This window comes from Sminthopsis crassicaudata, chromosome 4, assembly GCF_048593235.1.
Source record: "Sminthopsis crassicaudata isolate SCR6 chromosome 4, ASM4859323v1, whole genome shotgun sequence".
In the NCBI taxonomy this organism is placed as follows: Eukaryota; Metazoa; Chordata; class Mammalia; order Dasyuromorphia; family Dasyuridae; genus Sminthopsis; species Sminthopsis crassicaudata.
Genome location: NC_133620.1, coordinates 396957150 through 396975831, shown reverse-complemented (window position 1 = coordinate 396975831; position 18682 = coordinate 396957150). Strand labels below are relative to the sequence as shown.

Sequence of the window (18682 nt, the reverse complement as noted above, 5' to 3'; positions counted from 1 at the left end):
CCAAGATAGCGGCGTGGAGGCAGACAGCTGCTTGAGCTCCTCATTTTCTCTCAGAACTTACTTCATGACAAGTCTCAGACTTAATGCTTGACCCAGAAAGAAATCCACATATAATCACCAGGAGAAGACATCCTTGAAAGTCGCCAGAAAAGGTCTGTGTTTGCTCAGGGGAGGGTCAATCAGACTGGGCACAGACTGAGGGCAGGCAAGCCAGAGCTAGACAGGCAGCTCACACAGCTCAGACCGGAAGGGGAGGGGTACGATCTCTGCCGTTTCTGCAAAAAGACTTTTTCCCCAGAGGGGATACTCTGTCTTGGCAGCAAGCCAGGAGCAGCGGAGAGAGTGTAAACACCGGAGGTGAAGATTAAAACCCCAGAAAGCCAGCGTCTCTCAGAACCCAGCCACCTCCAACCCCCACCTGGACTGACTCAGTGCATTCTCAGAGCCTCAGAGCGCAGACTCAGTACAGTCATTGCTGTTCTCTTAGTGGCTCTCTGCTGCCCTACCACCAGTCTGTAGAGGAAGCCCATTAATACCATCTAGCCCCATCCCCCGCAAAACAGACCAATTGTTTCTCTTGTCAGTTTGTTTTCTTCAATTCCTACTCTGACAAAATGAACAAAAAGTTCAAAAGGGCTCTAACCATTGACAGCTTTTGTATGGAGAGAGAGCAGACTTCAAACACTGAGGAGACTAAAAACAGACTGTCCCCAGATGAATCCCCTAAGAGGGATGAGCTGCTCCTCAATACAAAAGAATCTCATAGAGGAAATCAAAAAGGCTCTCAAAAGAGAGCTGCTAGAGAAATGGGAAAAGGAAAGGGAAGCTTGTCAAAAGAGCCTGGAGAAATCATCCCATGCATTCAAAGACAGAGTGGATAAAGAAACCAAATCATTGAGAAACAAGATTAGTGAGCTGGAAAAGGTAAACAACTCCAAGGAAAACAGGATTAGTGAGCTGGAAAAAGAAAACAGCTCTCTAAAAAATAAAATGGATAAAATGGAAAATAATTCCATAGAAGATAAAAACTCAATTGGACAATTACAAAGAGATATAAAAAAAGTGAGTGAAGAAAATACATCATTGAAAATTAGACTGGAACAAGTAGAAATGAATGACTCAAGGAGAAACCAAGAGGTAGTCAAGCAAAACCAGAGAAATGAAACAATTGAAAAGAATGTCAAGTACCTTACTAGAAAGACAACAGACCTGGAAAACAGATCCAGGAGAGACAATTTGAGAATAATCGGACTCCCTGAAAAATGTGAGGAAAAAAAGAGCTTGGACACCATTTTCGAAGAAATTATCAAAGAGAACTGCCCAGATGTTTTGGAAACAGAGGGTAAAATAGACATTGAAAAAATTCATTGATCACCTACTGAAAGGGACCCTAAAATCAAAACGCCAAGAAATATAGTGGCCAAGTTCAAGAACCATCAGACAAAGGAAAAGATATTGGAAGCTGCTAGAAAAAATCAATTCAGATATGGAGGATCCACAATAAGGATAACCCAGGATCTAGCAGCGTCCACATTAAAAGAACGAAGGGCCTGGAACATGATATTCTGAAAGGCTAAGGAACTTGGTATGCAGCAACTTGGTATGCAGCCAAGAATAACTTACCCAGCAAGAATGAGCATCATTTTCCAGGAAAGAAGATGGACATTTAACGAAATAAATGAATTCCATCTATTTTTGATGAAAAAACCAGACTTACATAAAAGGTCTGATCTTCAAATAAAAAACTCAAGAGATTTCTAAAAAGGTAAAAAGAAATCTTGAGAACTATACTTCTGCCAAAAAAATATGTAAAGAACATATGTATAATTTGTCTTAGAAACTAGAGGTGGAAAGGAAATTATATCATAAAAAAGTGTAAAGTGATGGTATTACATCTCATGAAGAGGCAAAAGTAACCTATTATATCTGAGAGAAAGAAAGGAGGGAGATGAACATAGTGTGTATCAATAGACATATTCGATTTATGGTGAAACTTCTTCCACTTCATTGAAAAGTGAAAGGGAAGGAGTAAGCTAAGGGGAAGGGAATACAGAAATTCCGAGGAAAAGTGGTAAAATAAGGGGAGGATCTTTAAGGTGGGGGAGGGATCCTAAAAAGGGAGGGCTATGAAAAGCAAGTGGTGTTCACCAGTTTAATACTGGGTAGGGGAGTAAGAGGGAAGGAAAGGGGAAAAGCATAAGCAGGGGTTAATAGGATGGCAAGCAATATAGAATTAGTCCTTCTAACCATAAATGTGAAGGGGGCAAACTGCCTCATAAAGAGGAAGCAGTTAGCAGACTGGATTAAAAGTCAGAATCCTACAATATGTTGTTTACAGGAAACACACCTGAAACAGGGTGAGACATTCAAACTAAAAGTAAAAGGGTGGAGCAGAATCTATTATGCTTCAGGCAAAACCAAAAAAGCAGGAGTAGCCATCCTCATCTCAGATCAAGCAAAAAACAAAAATTGATCTAATTAAAAGAGATAAGGAAGGGCATTATATCCTGCTAAAGGGCAGCATCAATAATGAAGCAGTATCAATATTAAACATATAGGCACCAACTGGTGCAGCATCTAAATTCTTAAAAGAGAAATTAAGAGAGCTGCAAGAGGAAATAGATAGCAAAACTATAATAGTGGGAGATCTCAACCTTGCATTCTCAGAATTAGATAAATCAAACCACAAAATAAATAAGAAAGAAGTCAAAGAGATAAATAGAATACTAGAAAAGTTTGATATGATAGATCTTTGGCGAAAGCTAAATGGAGACAGAAAGGAATATACTTTCTTCTCAGCAGTTCATGGAACCTATACAAAAATTGATCATATACTAGGGCATAAAAACCTCAAAATCAAATGCAGTTAGGTAGAAATAGTAAATGCATCCTTTTCAGACCATAATGCAATCAAAATTACATTTAATAAAAAGCCAGGGGAAAATAGACCAAAAAATAATTGGAAACTAAATAATCTTATACTAAAGAATGATTGGGTAAAACAGCAAATCATAGACATAATTTATAACTTCACCCAAGAAAATGACAATAATGAGACATCATACCAAAATGTGTGGGATATAGCCAAAGCAGTAATAAGGGGAAGTTTTATATCTCTACAGGCCTACTTGCATAAAACAGAGAAAGAAAGGGCCAACGAATTGGACTTACAACTAAAATTGCTAGAAAAGGAACAAATTAAAAACCCCCAGACAAACACAAAACTTGAAATTCAAAAAATAAAAGCTGAGATTAATAAAATTGAAAGTAAAAAAACTATTGAATTAATTAATAAAACTAAGAGTTGGTTCTATGAAAAAACCATCAAAATAGACAAACCCTTAGTAAACCTGATTAAAAAAAGGAAAGAGAAAAAGCAAATTGTTAGTCTTGAAAATAAAAAGGGTGAACTCACCACTAATGAAGAGGAAATTAGAACAATAGTTAGGAGCTACTTTGCTCAACTTTATGCCGATAAATTCGATAACTTAAATGAAATGGAAGAATACCTTCAAAAATATAGCTTGCCCAGATTAACAGAGGAAGAAGTAAGTAGTCTAAATAGTCCCATCTCAGAAAAAGAAATAGACCAAGCTATTAACCAACTCCCTAAGAAAAAATCCCCAGGACCAGATGGATTTACATGTGAATTCTACCAAACATTTAAAGAACAACTAACTCCAATGCTATGTAAACTATTTGAAAAAATAGGGATTGAAGGAGTCCTACCAAATTCCTTCTATGACACAGACATGGTACTGATACCTAAACCAGGTAGATCGAAAACTGAGAAAGAAAACTATGGACCAATTTCCTTAATGAATATTGATGCTAAAATCTTAAATAAGATATTAGCAAATAGACTTCAGAAAATCATCCCCAGGATAATACACTATGACCAAGTGGGATTTATACCAGGAATGCAGGGCTGGTTTAATATTAGGAAAACTATTAGTACAATTGACCATATTAATAATCAAATTGATAAAAACCATATGATCATCTCAATAGATGCAGAAAAAGCATTTGATAAAATCCAACATCCATTCCTACTAAAAACGCTTGATAGTATAGGAATAAATGGACTATTCCTTAAAATAATAAAGAGCATATACTTAAAACCTTCAGTAAACATCATATGTAATGGTGATAAACTAGAACCTTTCCCTATAAGATCAGGAGTGAAACAAGGTTGCCCACTATCACCATTACTTTTCAATATAGTACTAGAAACTATAGCCTCGGCAATAAGAGCCGAGAAAGAGATTCAAGGAATTAGAGTAGGAAATGAGGAAATCAAATTTTCACTTTTCACAGATGACATGATGGTATACTTAGAGAACCCCAAAGACTCTGCTAAAAAGCTATTAGAAATAATTCAGAACTTTAGCAAAGTTGCAGGATACAAAATAAATCCACATAAATCCTCAGCATTTTTATGCATTAACAACACAATCCAACAGCAAGAGATACAAAGAGAAATTCCATTCAAAATAACGGTGGATAGTATAAAATATTTGGGAATATATCTCCCAAACGAGAGTCAGGAATTATATGAGCAAAATTACAAAACACTTGCCACAAAAATAAAGTCAGATTTAAATAATTGGAAAGACATTCAGTGCTCTTGGATAGGCCGAGCGAATATAATCAAGATGACAATACTCCCTAAACTAATTTATTTATTTAGTGCTATACCAATCAGACTTCCAAGAAACTATTTATATAACCTAGAAAAAAATAACAACAGAATTTATATGGAACAACAAAAGGTCGAGAATTTCAAGGGAAGTAATGAAAAAAAAAATTAAATGAAGGTGGTCTAGCTGTACCTGATCTAGAACTATATTATAAAGCAACAGTCACCAAAACCATTTGGTATTGGCTAAGAAATAGACTAGTTGATCAGTGGCATAGGTTATGTAAACAGGGCAAGATAGTGAATAAAAATAGCAATCTAGTGTTTGACAAACCCAAAGATCCCAAATTTTGGGATAAGAATTCATTATTTGACAAAAACTGCTGGGAAAACTGGAAATTAGTATGGCAGAAACTAGGCATGGACCCACATTTAACACCACATACTAAGATTAGATCAAAATGGGTCCAAGATTTAGGCATAAAAAACGAAATCATAAATAAATTAGAGGAACATGGGATGGTTTACCTCTCAGACTTGTGGAGGAGGAAGGAGTTAGTGTCCAAGGGAGAACTAGAGACCATTATTGATCACAAAATAGAAAATTTTGATTACACCAAATTAAAAAGTTTCTGCACAAATAAAACTAATGCAAACAAGATTAGAAGGGAAGTAACAAATTGGGAAAACATTTTTACAGTTAAAGGTTCTGATAAAGGCCTCATCTCCAAAATATACAGAGAATTGACTTTAATTTATAAGAAATCAAGCCATTCTCCAATTGATAAATGGTCAAAGGATATGAACAGACAATTTTTAGATGATGAAATTAAAACTATTTTCGCTCATATGAAAGAGTGTTCCAAATCACTATTGATCAGAGAAACGCAAATTAAGGCAACTCTGAGATATCATTACACACCTGTCTGATTGGCTAAGATGACAGGAACAAATAACGATGAATGTTGGAGGGGCTGTGGGAAAACTGGGACACTGATGCATTGTTGGTGGAGTTGTGAAAGAATCCAACCATTCTGGAGAGCAATGTGGAATTATGCCCAAAAAGTTATCAAAATGTGCATACCCTTTGACCCAGCCATACTACTACTGGGCTTATATCCCAAGGAAATACTAAAGAACAGAAAGGGACCTATATGTGCCAAAATATTTGTGGCAGCCCTTTTCATAGTGGCTAGAAGCTGGAAGATGAATGGATGTCCATCAATTGGAGAATGGTTGGGTAAATTATGGTATATGAATGTTATGGAATATTTTTGTTCTGTAAGAAATGACCAACAGGAGGAATACAGAGAGGCTTGGAGAGACTTACATCAACTGATGCTAAGTGAAACGAGCAGAACCAGAAGATCATTATACACTTCAACAATGATACTGTATGAGGATATATGCTGATGGAAGTGGATATCTTCAACATAGAGAAGAGCTAATCCAATTCCAATTGATCAATGATGGACAGAATCAGCTACATCCAGAAAAGGAACACTGGGAAATGAGTGTAAACTGTTATCTTTACCTTCTTTATCCAATTCTTCCTGTGCAACAAGAAATTCGGTTCTACACACATATATTGTATCTAGAATATACTGTAATATATTTAACATGTATAAGACTGCCTGCCATCTGGGGGAGGGGGCTCGCGGAGGAAGGGAAAATATCTGAATAGAAGTAAGTGCAAGGGATAATGTTGTAAAAAATTACCCAGGCATATGTACTGTCAAAAAAAAAAGTTATAATTATAAAATAAAATAAAAATTAAATTTAAAAAAAAAAGGAAAGAGGAAAATCAAATTTTTAGTCTTAAAAACGAAAAGGGAGAACTAGCTACTAATGAAGAGGAAATTAAAGCAATAATTAGGAGTTACTTTGCCCAATTTTATGCCAATAAATTTGATAACTTAAATGAAATAGAAGAATACCTTCAAAAATATGGCTTGCCCAGATTAACAGAGGAAGAAGTAAAGAGAAAATAGAATCTCTCTTTGTATTACAAACACTTCTTGACAAAGAAAGGAAGACTTACAAGTTTGCTTATGGTATATATATATATTTATATATAATTATGAAAAATAAATTATATCATGAAGTTAAGTCTTATAAAATAAGTTATAATCTGGAGATGGGTAAATTTGTAGTAATTAACCACTGTTTTTCTTGTTTTTATTTTGTTTTGTTTTTTTATTTTTGAATAAATTATCAAAACATTTGAAATGTTAGAAAGTGTTTTTCTTTTGCTTTTAAATAATATTTTATTTCCCCAAAATTACACATCAAAATAATTTTAAACATCCTTTAAAAAATTTTTTGAATTCCAAATTTTATTCATCTCCCTTTTTCCCTTTTTGAGGTGTTAAGCAATCTGTTAGATTATATAAGTATAATCATGTAAAATGTATTTTCATATTAGTAATTTTGTGGAAGAAAAAGAAAATCTAAATTCTAAATCTAAAAAAAAAGAGAGGAAGAAAAAAGGAAGGGAGGAAGTAAGAAAAAAGAAAGGAGAGAGAAAGAGGAAGAGAGAAAAAAGGAGGAAGGAAGGAAGAAAAAAAAAGAGACAGACATGTGGACAGAATTTTTCATCATGAGTCTTTTAGAATTTTCTGCTATCATGGTATTACCGAGAATAACTAATAGTTTTTTTTTTTTTTTTTTTATCATAAAATACTGCTATTTCTATGTACAATTGGAATGAGATCCATGAATTGCTAATGGTGAATATCTGTTCCCACGGTTGAAGGGGAAGGGAGAAGAGAAGGGAGAGAAAAATAGGGATGGCTAAGGTAAAAACCTTCTCAACATTTCCCATGCAAGAAAATTTCCTACCTGATTAGTTTTGCAAAAGTAAAGCAATTCTGAGATTTTATCACATCTATCAAGATTTCAAAAACACCAAAACCGACAAATGATAAATGTTGGAAAGATGTAGGAAAAGAAGTACTTTAATGTAGTGTTGGTAGATGTATGAATGCAAATAATCATTCTGGAAAACAATCTGGAATTATATTCAAGTTAAAGCAGTGTGTGCCCTTTGACTAAGTCATATCATTGCTAGGTTTATACCTACCTCCCAAAAAAATAAGAAGAGGAAAAGATCCTTTTGTACAAAAAATATTTAAAACAGTTTCTTTTCTTGTAGAAAATACTCCCTGGACAGTATGATTGAGGAATGTTATATACAAATATGATGGAGTATTTTTGTGCTATAAGAAATAAGGAAATCAATGATTTCAGATAGAAGTAGTTGATGAGGTTTAGAATGAAATTAGGTTTAATTGAGGTCGAGTGGCAGGTTCCAGTCAAATAAAGCTCCCCTGCAACCCCTTTGGATTTGGCACAAGGATACAGAGTTACATGAGGTCTAGTGGTGGTACAAGAGTCCCCTGTAAAGGACTTTACAGACCCGAAAACCTAGATTGATAAAGGAGGATTATTATGGGGTTTGGAAGTAAAGTTAAAGTCCAGTTAGTAAAAGGTGAAGGTAGAGACAAAAGGGCACCAGAATAGGATTCCAGTGGACAGAGATTCTTGGCATACTAGGGGTAAGGATGCCATGTTAGTAACCTCTGCAAAGAGAGAACTCCAGTTTGACTCTTTTATAATGAGAGATTTAGCTAAAGGGGCCTGTGGGTGGTGTCCCAAATTGGCTCAGATCTGGGTGGGAGTTGTGAGAGCCTGGATCTCCTATTGGAATTCAAAAGGGGGCTTTTGACAGGATTTGTGAATCAAAGGTCCTAGCTTCTTGAATTGATAATGCATCATCTAGGAGGGGCTGGGAATTAGAAAGGAATAAATCAATCTGAAAGGATTAGTTTCTTAAAGGGAGCACCACCCACATCATAGTGATTTATATAAATGATGTAGAATGAAGGAGAACTAGAGCAATTTTTAATATATCAATATTCTAAAAATTAATTATTTTGAAGAATTTCAAAAACTGATAATGAAACGAGCAGAGCAATTTATATAATAGCAACATTATAAAAACAGAATTATATTGTAAGAATTATTGTTAACATTTATGTACAAATAAATTGTTAAGAAATTTATAAGCTATAAGAATTAGAATTAATACAATGATGATTCATGATTGTGTAATGCCAGAGAAACTAAGCAAGACAGAGATTAGAGAGTATTCAAAACAGAATTTATTAAATGAAGAGATTTACTGGGACCAATGGATCCATGGTTAGTCTCAGGGCTGAACGAAACTATAGTCTCAAAGAATCGACCCCTGAACATACAGCATTCTCTTCTGGGTAACAAGAACAATGACTTAAGGGGGGAGGTACCTGGATGGGGCTGACCTAATGGGGGGGGAGGCACCTAGGATGACATAATGGGAGGTACTGGAGAGGTCTTGATATTCTAATGATGTCTAAAGTGGATAAAGACCTTTATCCCATCAAGCATTAAGAGGGAATAAGTATAGCCTAAGGTCTAAGACCTTTATCCTATCAAATATTAAGAGGGAATGGTTATAATCTGAAGCAGAGTAACTGAATAAGATAATTAGGGAAACTGGGTCAGGACATTAAAAGAGACTTGTGGCACAACAATTGCAGAAGACTAATAATGAAACATACTATCCATTATAAGGTTGTGATAGATTGAGAGTACAGAATTAAACACACACACACACATACATACATACACACATACACACACTATCATGGAAGTTTCACATATAGTTATATATTGTATATAGTATTCATCTAAAATATATATATGCTTATATAGATACATACATATATCTATTTATATGTCTAAATATGCTATATGAACATCAAGGAAATTTGTTTTAAAACTTACTATATATTTGTTATAATTTCCCCTTCTTTATTTCCTTTTCAAGAAGATGGGGCTGGCAAGGAAAAATGTGTATTTCTGTTAACTTTCATAATATTAAATTAACCTGAAAGTAAAATATATTTTATTTCATTCCTCCTTCAGGGTTCTTTAATAACCTTAAGGGGGTAATGGTGTCTATACTCTCTGTCATTGGCCTCATCCCACACTGAAGGTTTTTTCCCCCAATATAGAGAGTGGTCCCTGTGTCTCAGTTTAATTTAGTCATTAAAAGTTATATATATATATCTCGATATATATATTTCCCCCCTGAGGCTGGGGTTAAGTGACTTGCCCAAGGACACACAGCTAGGAAGTGTTAAGTGTCTGAGACCAGATTTGAACTTGGGTCATCCTGAATTCAAGGCTGGTGCTCTATCCACTGCGCCACCTAGCTGCCTCCATTAAAAGTTACAAAGTAATATTTACCTCAAATTACACTAACAAATATAAAAACATATTCCCTTAACTGAGGGAAAGATTTTTTTCTTCCCCTGCTCCCCCTCAATCCTAGTATGTATCACCTTTGTCTCTATGGAGAAGAAGAGGATAGCTTCAATTGGTTCCAGCAGAGCACACAGCCCAAAATCCTGATTCTGCCTTTAGTGTTAGGTACTTAGCTTTCTTGGGCTTCTTTTTACATCTGGCTAGCTACATTAGTCAGTCTATAATACTGAGCCCAAGGTTGTCATGATTCAACCTCCCAGACACAGCGCAAAAGGCAATACATGAAACTGAGAAAGATGAAACAGAACAAGCCAAATAACCCAAATTCTTTTTCTTTAGGCCAGAGTAAAAGGAAGGGTGAGCAGAAGAAGGGTGTCAGTTTGTGACATCTATACTGAACTGAGATTTTTACCCTCTGGACACAGCATGTAGAAAAGAGCACAGGCCTTAAAGAAACTATCGCATTCTGGCCAGTTTTAAAGACTTAAACTATGTAACTATTCAAAGGAAGCTTCCTTATCCACATTAGAGAGGACTTAGGGGACTACCATATTAGGTAATCTGGGCACAACCAGGGAAATCTTACTTTTTACTTTTTAAAACAGAATAGTGGAGAGCAACAGAGGTGAACTGTTGTTGCATTATTTTCAGATGAATTCATATATTAGTTTTACTTTTATTTTGTAATGAGATGTTTCACAAAGAATAATTTGTAAATATTTGTAATATAAAAAATGAAACACATCAAGAAAACAAGTATCCCCTACTCTGGAAACAACAACAACAACAACAACAACAACAAAGACATATTAAAACCAAACACTTTATTAAGACCTTTCTATATGCTAGACATTGTTAGGCCCAGGAGATACAGTACAAAGAATGAAACAATGCATCCTCTCAAGGAGTTTATATCTTAATGCTGAAGACAAGTTCACATATATGTGTACACAATATTAAACAAATAAATACAAAATAGTTAAATGAAAAATAGTTTGGAAGAGAGTAACAGTTGGGACCAGAAAAACAGAAAAGCTTGATCTCTATCTTAAATAGAGGACTCTGAGGCGAAGGTGAGGAGAAAGTATATTTCTGGGATAGAAGCCAGCTCGTATAAAGGCATAAGAACAAGACTAGAAATATTGTGAGCAAGCAAGAAAAATCCAGTTTGGATCCACTTTGTAGGGAAGAGGATTGAGGCAGGAAAAATAAATTGGGACTTACTATAAAGAAATATATTCCAATTCTTGAATAAGGCATTATTCTTTACCTTGTTAAATTATGCAGATTTATTCCTGGTTATATCTTCAATGACATGAGAAAAGACATTAATAACACTAGAAAGTGCTTTCCATATGTATTATAATTGTTCTATTTTTGGGGAGGTTTTGTTCCATCCACTTTTTTCCTATCACTTCATATCTTTCCATATTTTCTTGAATTTTTCATAATGACATGGCCAATAATATTCCATTTTTGTTTTTGAAACTTCAGTTTTTTGGTTATTCTTGAGTCAATGGGCACAGTGTTTCCATCTTTTTTGCAATCATAGTGTTGCTATGAATGTTTTGTTAACAGTTAAGTTTTTGTTGTTGTCAGGAAACTCCTTTCAGTAAAAATCCCATCTTCTTATAACTGGGCCAAATGTTAGGAACAATTTTGTAACTTTAGTGACTAGGTACTCATAAGAAATAGAAAGGTTTGTTCAGTGGAATAGATTAGACAAGCTATAGCCGGAAATAGATAAAACACTCTAGTACTAGCTTCCATAAATACAAAGCTATATCAAACAAGGGAAAAAAAACTCTTCAGTTAACAAAATGTATTGGGAAAATAATGTAGCACTTTGGTGAAAAATATTTAGGTCAGTGATTGATACCAAAAAGCTCAACAAATTTCAAATGCCTAAGGCTTAAACTAGATATACTAAAAATCTGACCATTAAAAAGTTAAAGGAAGATGGAAGATTTTCTCTTGTGGTTTGAGGATAGGGGATAAATTTGTTATATTTGTTAACTAGCTGCCAAACAGATAACACCATAAAAGGAAAACAGATTAATTAGATTATATAAGAATAAAAATGCTGCTGTTCAAAGTAAATGCAAATTAAATTAACTGACAAAGTATTTTTGATAAAATCTTGACATCTCAAAGCTACATATAATTGACACAAACCTAAAAAGGTAAAAGTCATTCCCAATATTATAATCAAAGGAAAGAAACAATTTCCAAAAAAGTAAATTGTCACCTACAAATATGCTTAAACTTAATAATAATTAGGGAAATGAAGTTAAAACTTAAGTACCATTTCACTCAGTTGCTAGTGTCTTCTCTCTGAACTTACCTTTTGTTAAGGACCCTGCTTAGGTGAAGGGGCAGGTCAATTTTCTCAAAACCTCCACAGCTATGAGTCATAAACTTGAAAGAGTTGCAAAGCAGCTTTCACAGATGTTCCTTGTGGATTGGGAATGAAATAAATTGGATGCAAGACGGAAGAGGAGGGAGGTCAGACAAACGCAACTGACTCAGGGGAGAGGTCAGAGAATGCAACTTGTATCATCATCCTCCTCTCACGCGAAGAGATCCATTCTACAGGTCTGAGTCAGACCTCCAGCAGCCACTGGCATGTGGCTCTCATATTACAACAACCTTTCATTTACACTATATATATTTTGTATTCCACAGTCATTTGTGTGTTTTCTCCCTCCCCGTTTCCATTTGAATTGGATCTTCTTTTGGGTAGGTGGAACCTAGTCTTTGTTGTTGTTGGGGTTTTTTTGTTTTTGTTTTTGTTTTTTTTTTTTTTTTTGGTATTTCCAACCCTTAGCATCTTTTGGAGGCATTTAGTCATTAAAGTCACTAAAGACAAATTCTTGTTGATATGTGACACGTATTTACTTAGCAAAGATTGCCAAAATTGGAAAAACTGTTGATTGGGAAAAGTGGCTTATACATTCAGAGAGTAGAACTGTGAACTGATCCAGTCGTTTTCAAAAATACCAAAATTGCTTACTGATTTAAAAAAATACATTATGTTCTCAGAATCACAGGAGGGTACTTTATGTTAATCTAGTTCAAGTCATCCTCTCAAAAAAGACTTGAAGCATTTATTAAGCACACTACTAAAAAGAACCTCCATCCCAACATTAGGGGACAAGTCCAGAGATATCGAACTTTATAAAGGCTGTTGCCCGCAAGTGCAGCAAGCTGTGGAAGGAGTATTGTAGTAAGATCACAGGCAAATCGGCTGACCTTCTAAGCCCTGCTTTCCTCATCAGTAAAATGAGATAATAAAAGCTATTCAAAGCTTATATTTGTAAGTTACAAATGTATTTGTTATAAATGTTATGTAAGTTATATTTGTAAGGTACAAAGCTTCATGTGAGATACTGTGATCTTGGGCGTATCTTTTCACTTCTCACGGCCTGCTTCCTCAGCTGTAAAATGAGACCGTTTGAAATCTTTATAAAGGCCTCCTCCCCCTTTTAAAATGTTATTCTAACAGTTACTGTCTTGAGTTTATATCCTTCTTCCCTCCCCCATTCTCTGCTACAATGTTTCTTTATTCCTTCAGAAGATTGGCTTTACTACTCCTTTAGACTAATATCAGAAGGAAAAGGCGGAATCCTCTTCAACTCATTCTTATATTCAAGAGAACAAAGCTGAAATGTCAAGGAAACCGGAGTGTGAGACGTCCAGGAGACGTAGGGCTACTTCTCCTACAGTGACACCTGCAAACAGAAGACACTACAGTCCCCAGAATCCACTGCCTCACGAAGGGACTCGACAACTATTGGATGGAGCGTGCGACCAGTATGCATTGCATGCCTCGAGTAGACTGTTGGTTGAGGTTTCCGTTCCGCACTTCTCCAGCCAGGAAAGCCGGGTGCAGCCTGATGCGCCTGCGCAGGGAGGGGGAGGAAAAGGAGGAAGAAGTGGAGGAGGAGGGGAGGGAGGAGCTAAGATCTCGAAGCGCGTTCCAAGCTCCGCCCCTGCGCTCTTCGATCTCACAATCATAGGAGGGCGAGGCGGGACAGGGCGCCGTGTCCCGAGTGGAGGCAGCAGTTGCCCCCGCCTCCTTCCCCCCTCCTCGGGCTTCTGGCCGTCCGGCTTGGGCCAGTCATGGCTCCCCGTTGAGGGGGAGGAGGAGGGAAGCGGGGCGGGGCCGGGACGTGGGGTGGAGGCCGCCCCGGGCGAGGGGCGGGGACCATCCTCGGGCTTCATTTCCCCTCCGCATGTGCGGTGTCCGCTTGAGAGCCGATTTCCTTCCCCCAGTGTCGCCTTCCCTGCGTGCCCCTCTGCGACAACCATGTCGCTCGGCGAGACCGGTCCCGCCGTGGCCTCGGTGCCCAACGGAGAGTGCGGCAGCCCGTCGGCTCGGCCGGGAGGGAACCGAGTGACGGTGGTGTTGGGCGCGCAGTGGGGCGACGAGGGCAAAGGGAAGGTGGTGGATCTGCTGGCGCAGGACGCCGACATCGTTTGCCGCTGCCAGGTGAGACCGCGGTCCCGGAGGGCAGTAGGAAGGAAGGGGGCTCTAAGTGTTTTTCCCCGAAGGCCTCCAGAGCGGCCCCCAGGAGTACCGCGCCGGCGCCTCCTCGCCCGCCCGCTGGGAGAAATGGCGGGAGAAAGGGCGCGGGAGCGTCCGGCTGGGGGCCCAGGTTGGAAGAGGTGGCGCCGGTCTGAGGGCGGGCGGGGCAGAGGCCTCTAGTGGGCGCCGGCCTGGGCGCGGCCAGGGGCGGGCGGCGGCCGTGTGGTGTGCACTTGCACTAGTCTAGGCCCCGTGGTCCTTCCGGGGGCCGGCAATCTTTGCGAAGCCCTCGTGGTGTTTGCTTCCCCCTCCTTAGAATCACAAGGTGGGCACTGTACTGCCGGCCTGGGAATTGGAACAATAAAAACCTTAATGTGGCGTTTAGGCATTTTCCTCTGGTGCGTTTGGCTTTCCGAATGACTTGGAGTTGGCTATTAATGACCCCCTTTTGTGCAGTGTTGTGCTCCCTTGGACATGCTGGCGAAACCTAGGGATCTTTATTCTGATGCACAAAGTAAAGAAGGTTGCTATGGTGAAATCTAGTTTATAGGAATTGTTTGGAAACCGGGGAAAGAAAGAACCCATGCCTTGAGGAAAACGAGTGGAGGTCATGTACTTTCCCTTCGGAGACACGTGGTCTTTAGGTTCCTTTCCGTGTTTTGCTTTGAAGGTGCGCAGAGCGTGCTAGGCCTGTTTAAAGGCTGCAGCTTCTGTAGCCCGGGGACTTTGTTGTTGCATTTCCCCTTCAAATTGCCCTGGCCTAGGCTAATGAACTTTCCGTTTTGTAGGGCCTTGATAAATGCTTTCTCTGCCCGAGCCACTTGCTGGGAATTTAGTATTGGCTATCTGATCAGGCAGCTGGGCACTGAGGGCTGATTTGGAGTAGGAAGAAAAGCCTGAGTTCCCATTTGGCCCTTAGTAGCAGTTGAATCCTGGACTGGTGACTTAGCCTCTTTCTAACTTAGTTTCCTCAATGGGCATGACTTTGTGAGGATAAAAGGAGATATTTATAGGCATTTACTAGCGCTCTCATTGTCATTCTTTCCTTAATAGAAACTTTAAGACTAGGGCTAAATTTATTGGAACCAAAAGATGTGGCTTAGACTTCCTGATGGACCTGTTTTTTCATTTGTTGAACTAGGACTAGGACTGAACTAGGACTCCCTGGTAACTCCAACTCTTTGGTGAAACTCACCATTCTCTTATCAAACTAAAACTGACCACAGGAACTAGCAGAGTCAAAATCATTACATGCTTCATTTGTGCCAAGACTGTACAGAGCATTGGGACAAGAGGAAAGGCGTAATTCAGTCCTGCCCTTAAAAAGTTGATTACCTATTGGGGAAATACTAAAAAGAAGCAGAAATGCAGGGAGGGAGGTTTCCCTGATGGAGGACATGAAGTCATGCTGCCAGAATAAGAAATAATCCTAAGGAAATATGAATTTCTTGATTTGATTTCAGGAGTTTGATGAAGTCCAGGAAATGATGAGAATTTTCTGAGTGCTCTCTTTAAATGGAGGTGGATCAGGGAAGAGGAAGCGCTCCCACATAGCCATCACATTGAGGGGTCCCCATTGCCAGGGGTTGTGGAGGAGGTGTGGGAACCATCAAATGAAAGCTGAATGCTAGTGAATAGTTCATAGTTGTATATTGCTTCTAAGGTATGTGAAATGGTTTACATTATCTGAATTGTTTTATGGTACACCCTGCCAGTTCTAGGAGTAGAATATATTAGTATCTCCTTGGCCAGCAAAGGCTAGGAAAAGTTTACCTAAAGACAAGGCAAGCAAGAATCTGCCAAGTTAGATAAACACTGGTATTTAAATTATTGTAGAGGGAAATAGCAAATTAATCTTGACTTAATTCTACTACCTTAAGTGCTTTACTTTATTCTTCTGTAAAGTTGCATTTCTTTTTACAGTTTTGATGGTCGATAGAATTACATCATTATATATTTTCTGACCAAAATATAAATGAATCCTCTGCACGCGCGCGCGCACACACACACGCGCGTACACACATACACACACACAAATCCTACCCTATACTTAGCATTGTAAAGTGATGCTAGGCTAATAGCTTTTTGAAGGTAAAGCTCTATACATAAAAAGTGAAGATTAAAAGTATTGGAAAATATTATAGTCTAATATGTAGAATATTTTCCAAGTTTCCCAAAGTCAGTATTTTCCTCATTTTAGAGACAATTAAATTAGTGGAATAAACACTTATTTGTAAGGTTCTGTATTAGACATTGAAAATACTGGGAAAAGATCAGTTTCTGCTATTAAAGGATAGAGTAGGGAAGAAACATATTATGACCGTAAGTAAATAAAAAACAGTTTTGGGAGAAGTTAGATTGTAACTTTTGGAATACTTTGTGGAAGGCACTCCACATAGAAAAGAACTAAGGATTCCAGAAGATAGAAATAAGAAGTATGGAGAAGGCATTTCAGGCTCACCAAATAGCCTGGAATAGGGCTTTGGAAATAGGATATGGACTTTGAGAAGTAAATGTGGAAATTTTAAATGCCTCGGTCATCAAATTTCTTGATCACTTCTCTGCAACTTTTAACACTATCAAGCATTTTCTTCCCATACACTTCTACCTCTTAGTTTTTGTTATATTACTCTGATTCTCCTACCTGTCTTAAGTGTCTTACTAGTATCCTTTGCTATATCTTTGTATCATGTACATAACCTTAAGTGTCCCTCCAGGATCTATTTTGAGCTTTCTTTCTCTATACATGCTTTCTATCAGTTCAACCATCCTCTCTATGCAGATAATTCTCTATATCCTATCTTAATCTTTCTCTTCATTCCCAGGAGAATTAACTGCCTTTTAAGCAAGTTGGATGTATAGGCATCATAAAATCAAATTTTTGAAATAGAATTCACCATCTCCCTCTCCAACTTTCCTATTTCTGTGGAGAACATCTCCTTAACCATCAGTGCTTGCATTTACCTCATTTTACCTCACTTTACATGTTCATTCTGTTATCAAGTTTCATAGGTCTTTATGACTCAGTCTCCCCACTCCAGTTTCTTACACGCATCTCTCTTAAGTGATATTTTGTTAAGTCCACTTCTATATTCTGTCTAAAAGGCTTTATTGTGCTCCAAAATTGGAATGCTCTGCCTCCTCCCTTCCCTTAAGACTCAACTCTACATATCATCTGGAGGCCCTTTTCTGTTAATCCCTACTGGCTAGTTCTTTCTCCTCAGTATACCTTCCTTGTTTTATATGATGTAAAACATTGTATGTTTTATGTATATAGTTAATTTTGTCTCTTCTGTTAAAATGTGAGCTTCTTGAAAATAGGAACTTTTTTTTTTGTTTGCTTTCTTTTGTATCATCCTGCTTTAGTATGGTGCCAGCCACATGGTGAACACTTAAATGCTTGTTTGAATCAAACCTGCATAGGAGTCATATTATGAAGAACTTAAAAATGCTTTTCAGAGGACTTTATATTTTGCGTTAGGGGTGTTGGTGAGCACTTGTTAACTGTATGAACTATGGATTAGGGAGGGGATATTTTGGAAGTTTAGAATTTGGACCTGTTAGGAGGCTATTGTAGTTGTCTTTGCTACCTTGGTGAACTTGAGTACTGAAAAAATTGGAAAATGTCATTACCTAATAAATATTTAATATATTTGAAAGATTGAAGAAAATGACAAATGCCATAAGATTTAAGAAAGGACAACTATAATTTTAAGAGGAAGAGGAATATCAGTCTGAAAATTGCCATTGAGTTTGGTTGTTGGAAAAGTTCTAGAATAGAGCATTGAAGAGATAGTGGTAGAACCAACATCTCAGCAGGTAAATATGAAAAAAAAGAATAAATCTTGCTCTCCTGTTTTGACAGGATTATTTAACAAGTAGATAAGGGACATACTGATGATATGTTAAAAGTTTTGTAAAACTTTTGATAAGACTTTTGGAGAAGACAAAGAAATATGAATTAATAACTCTTTTCCAGAACTGGTTTTATGGACAATTCAGCTGCTAGATAAGTTTTCCATTAGTTTGCATCTGACTGCATCATTTCTTTATAGTCAAATTCTAATTTCTGTTGCCTCTAGAATAAAATATAACATCTATTCCTTAATTTTAAAAGTCTTTACAACTTCTCTTTCCACCTCTTAATGTGTCCAAAGTAAAACTCTTTTCCTCCAAACCCCTCTCTTCTTCCTGACCCTTACTGT

General features: G+C 37.4%; 1 protein-coding gene across 5 annotated transcripts in view; it reads left to right on the top strand.

Annotated features, from left to right (window-relative positions):
• Positions 1-12544: 12544 nt before the first annotated feature.
• Positions 12545-18682, top strand: part of ADSS2 (adenylosuccinate synthase 2) — a 34830-nt gene continuing 28692 nt past the window's right edge. For 2 of the 5 annotated variants that reach the window (XM_074262546.1, XM_074262544.1), the window contains exon 1: positions 13962-14441. In XM_074262546.1, coding sequence (XP_074118647.1) covers positions 14259-14441 — 183 coding nt within the window. In that variant the 5' untranslated portion in view covers positions 13962-14258. Of the gene's footprint in view, positions 12689-13959; positions 14442-18682 lie in introns of those variants that run through there. The other 3 variants (XM_074262547.1, XM_074262543.1, XM_074262545.1) reach the window with 3 other exon arrangements.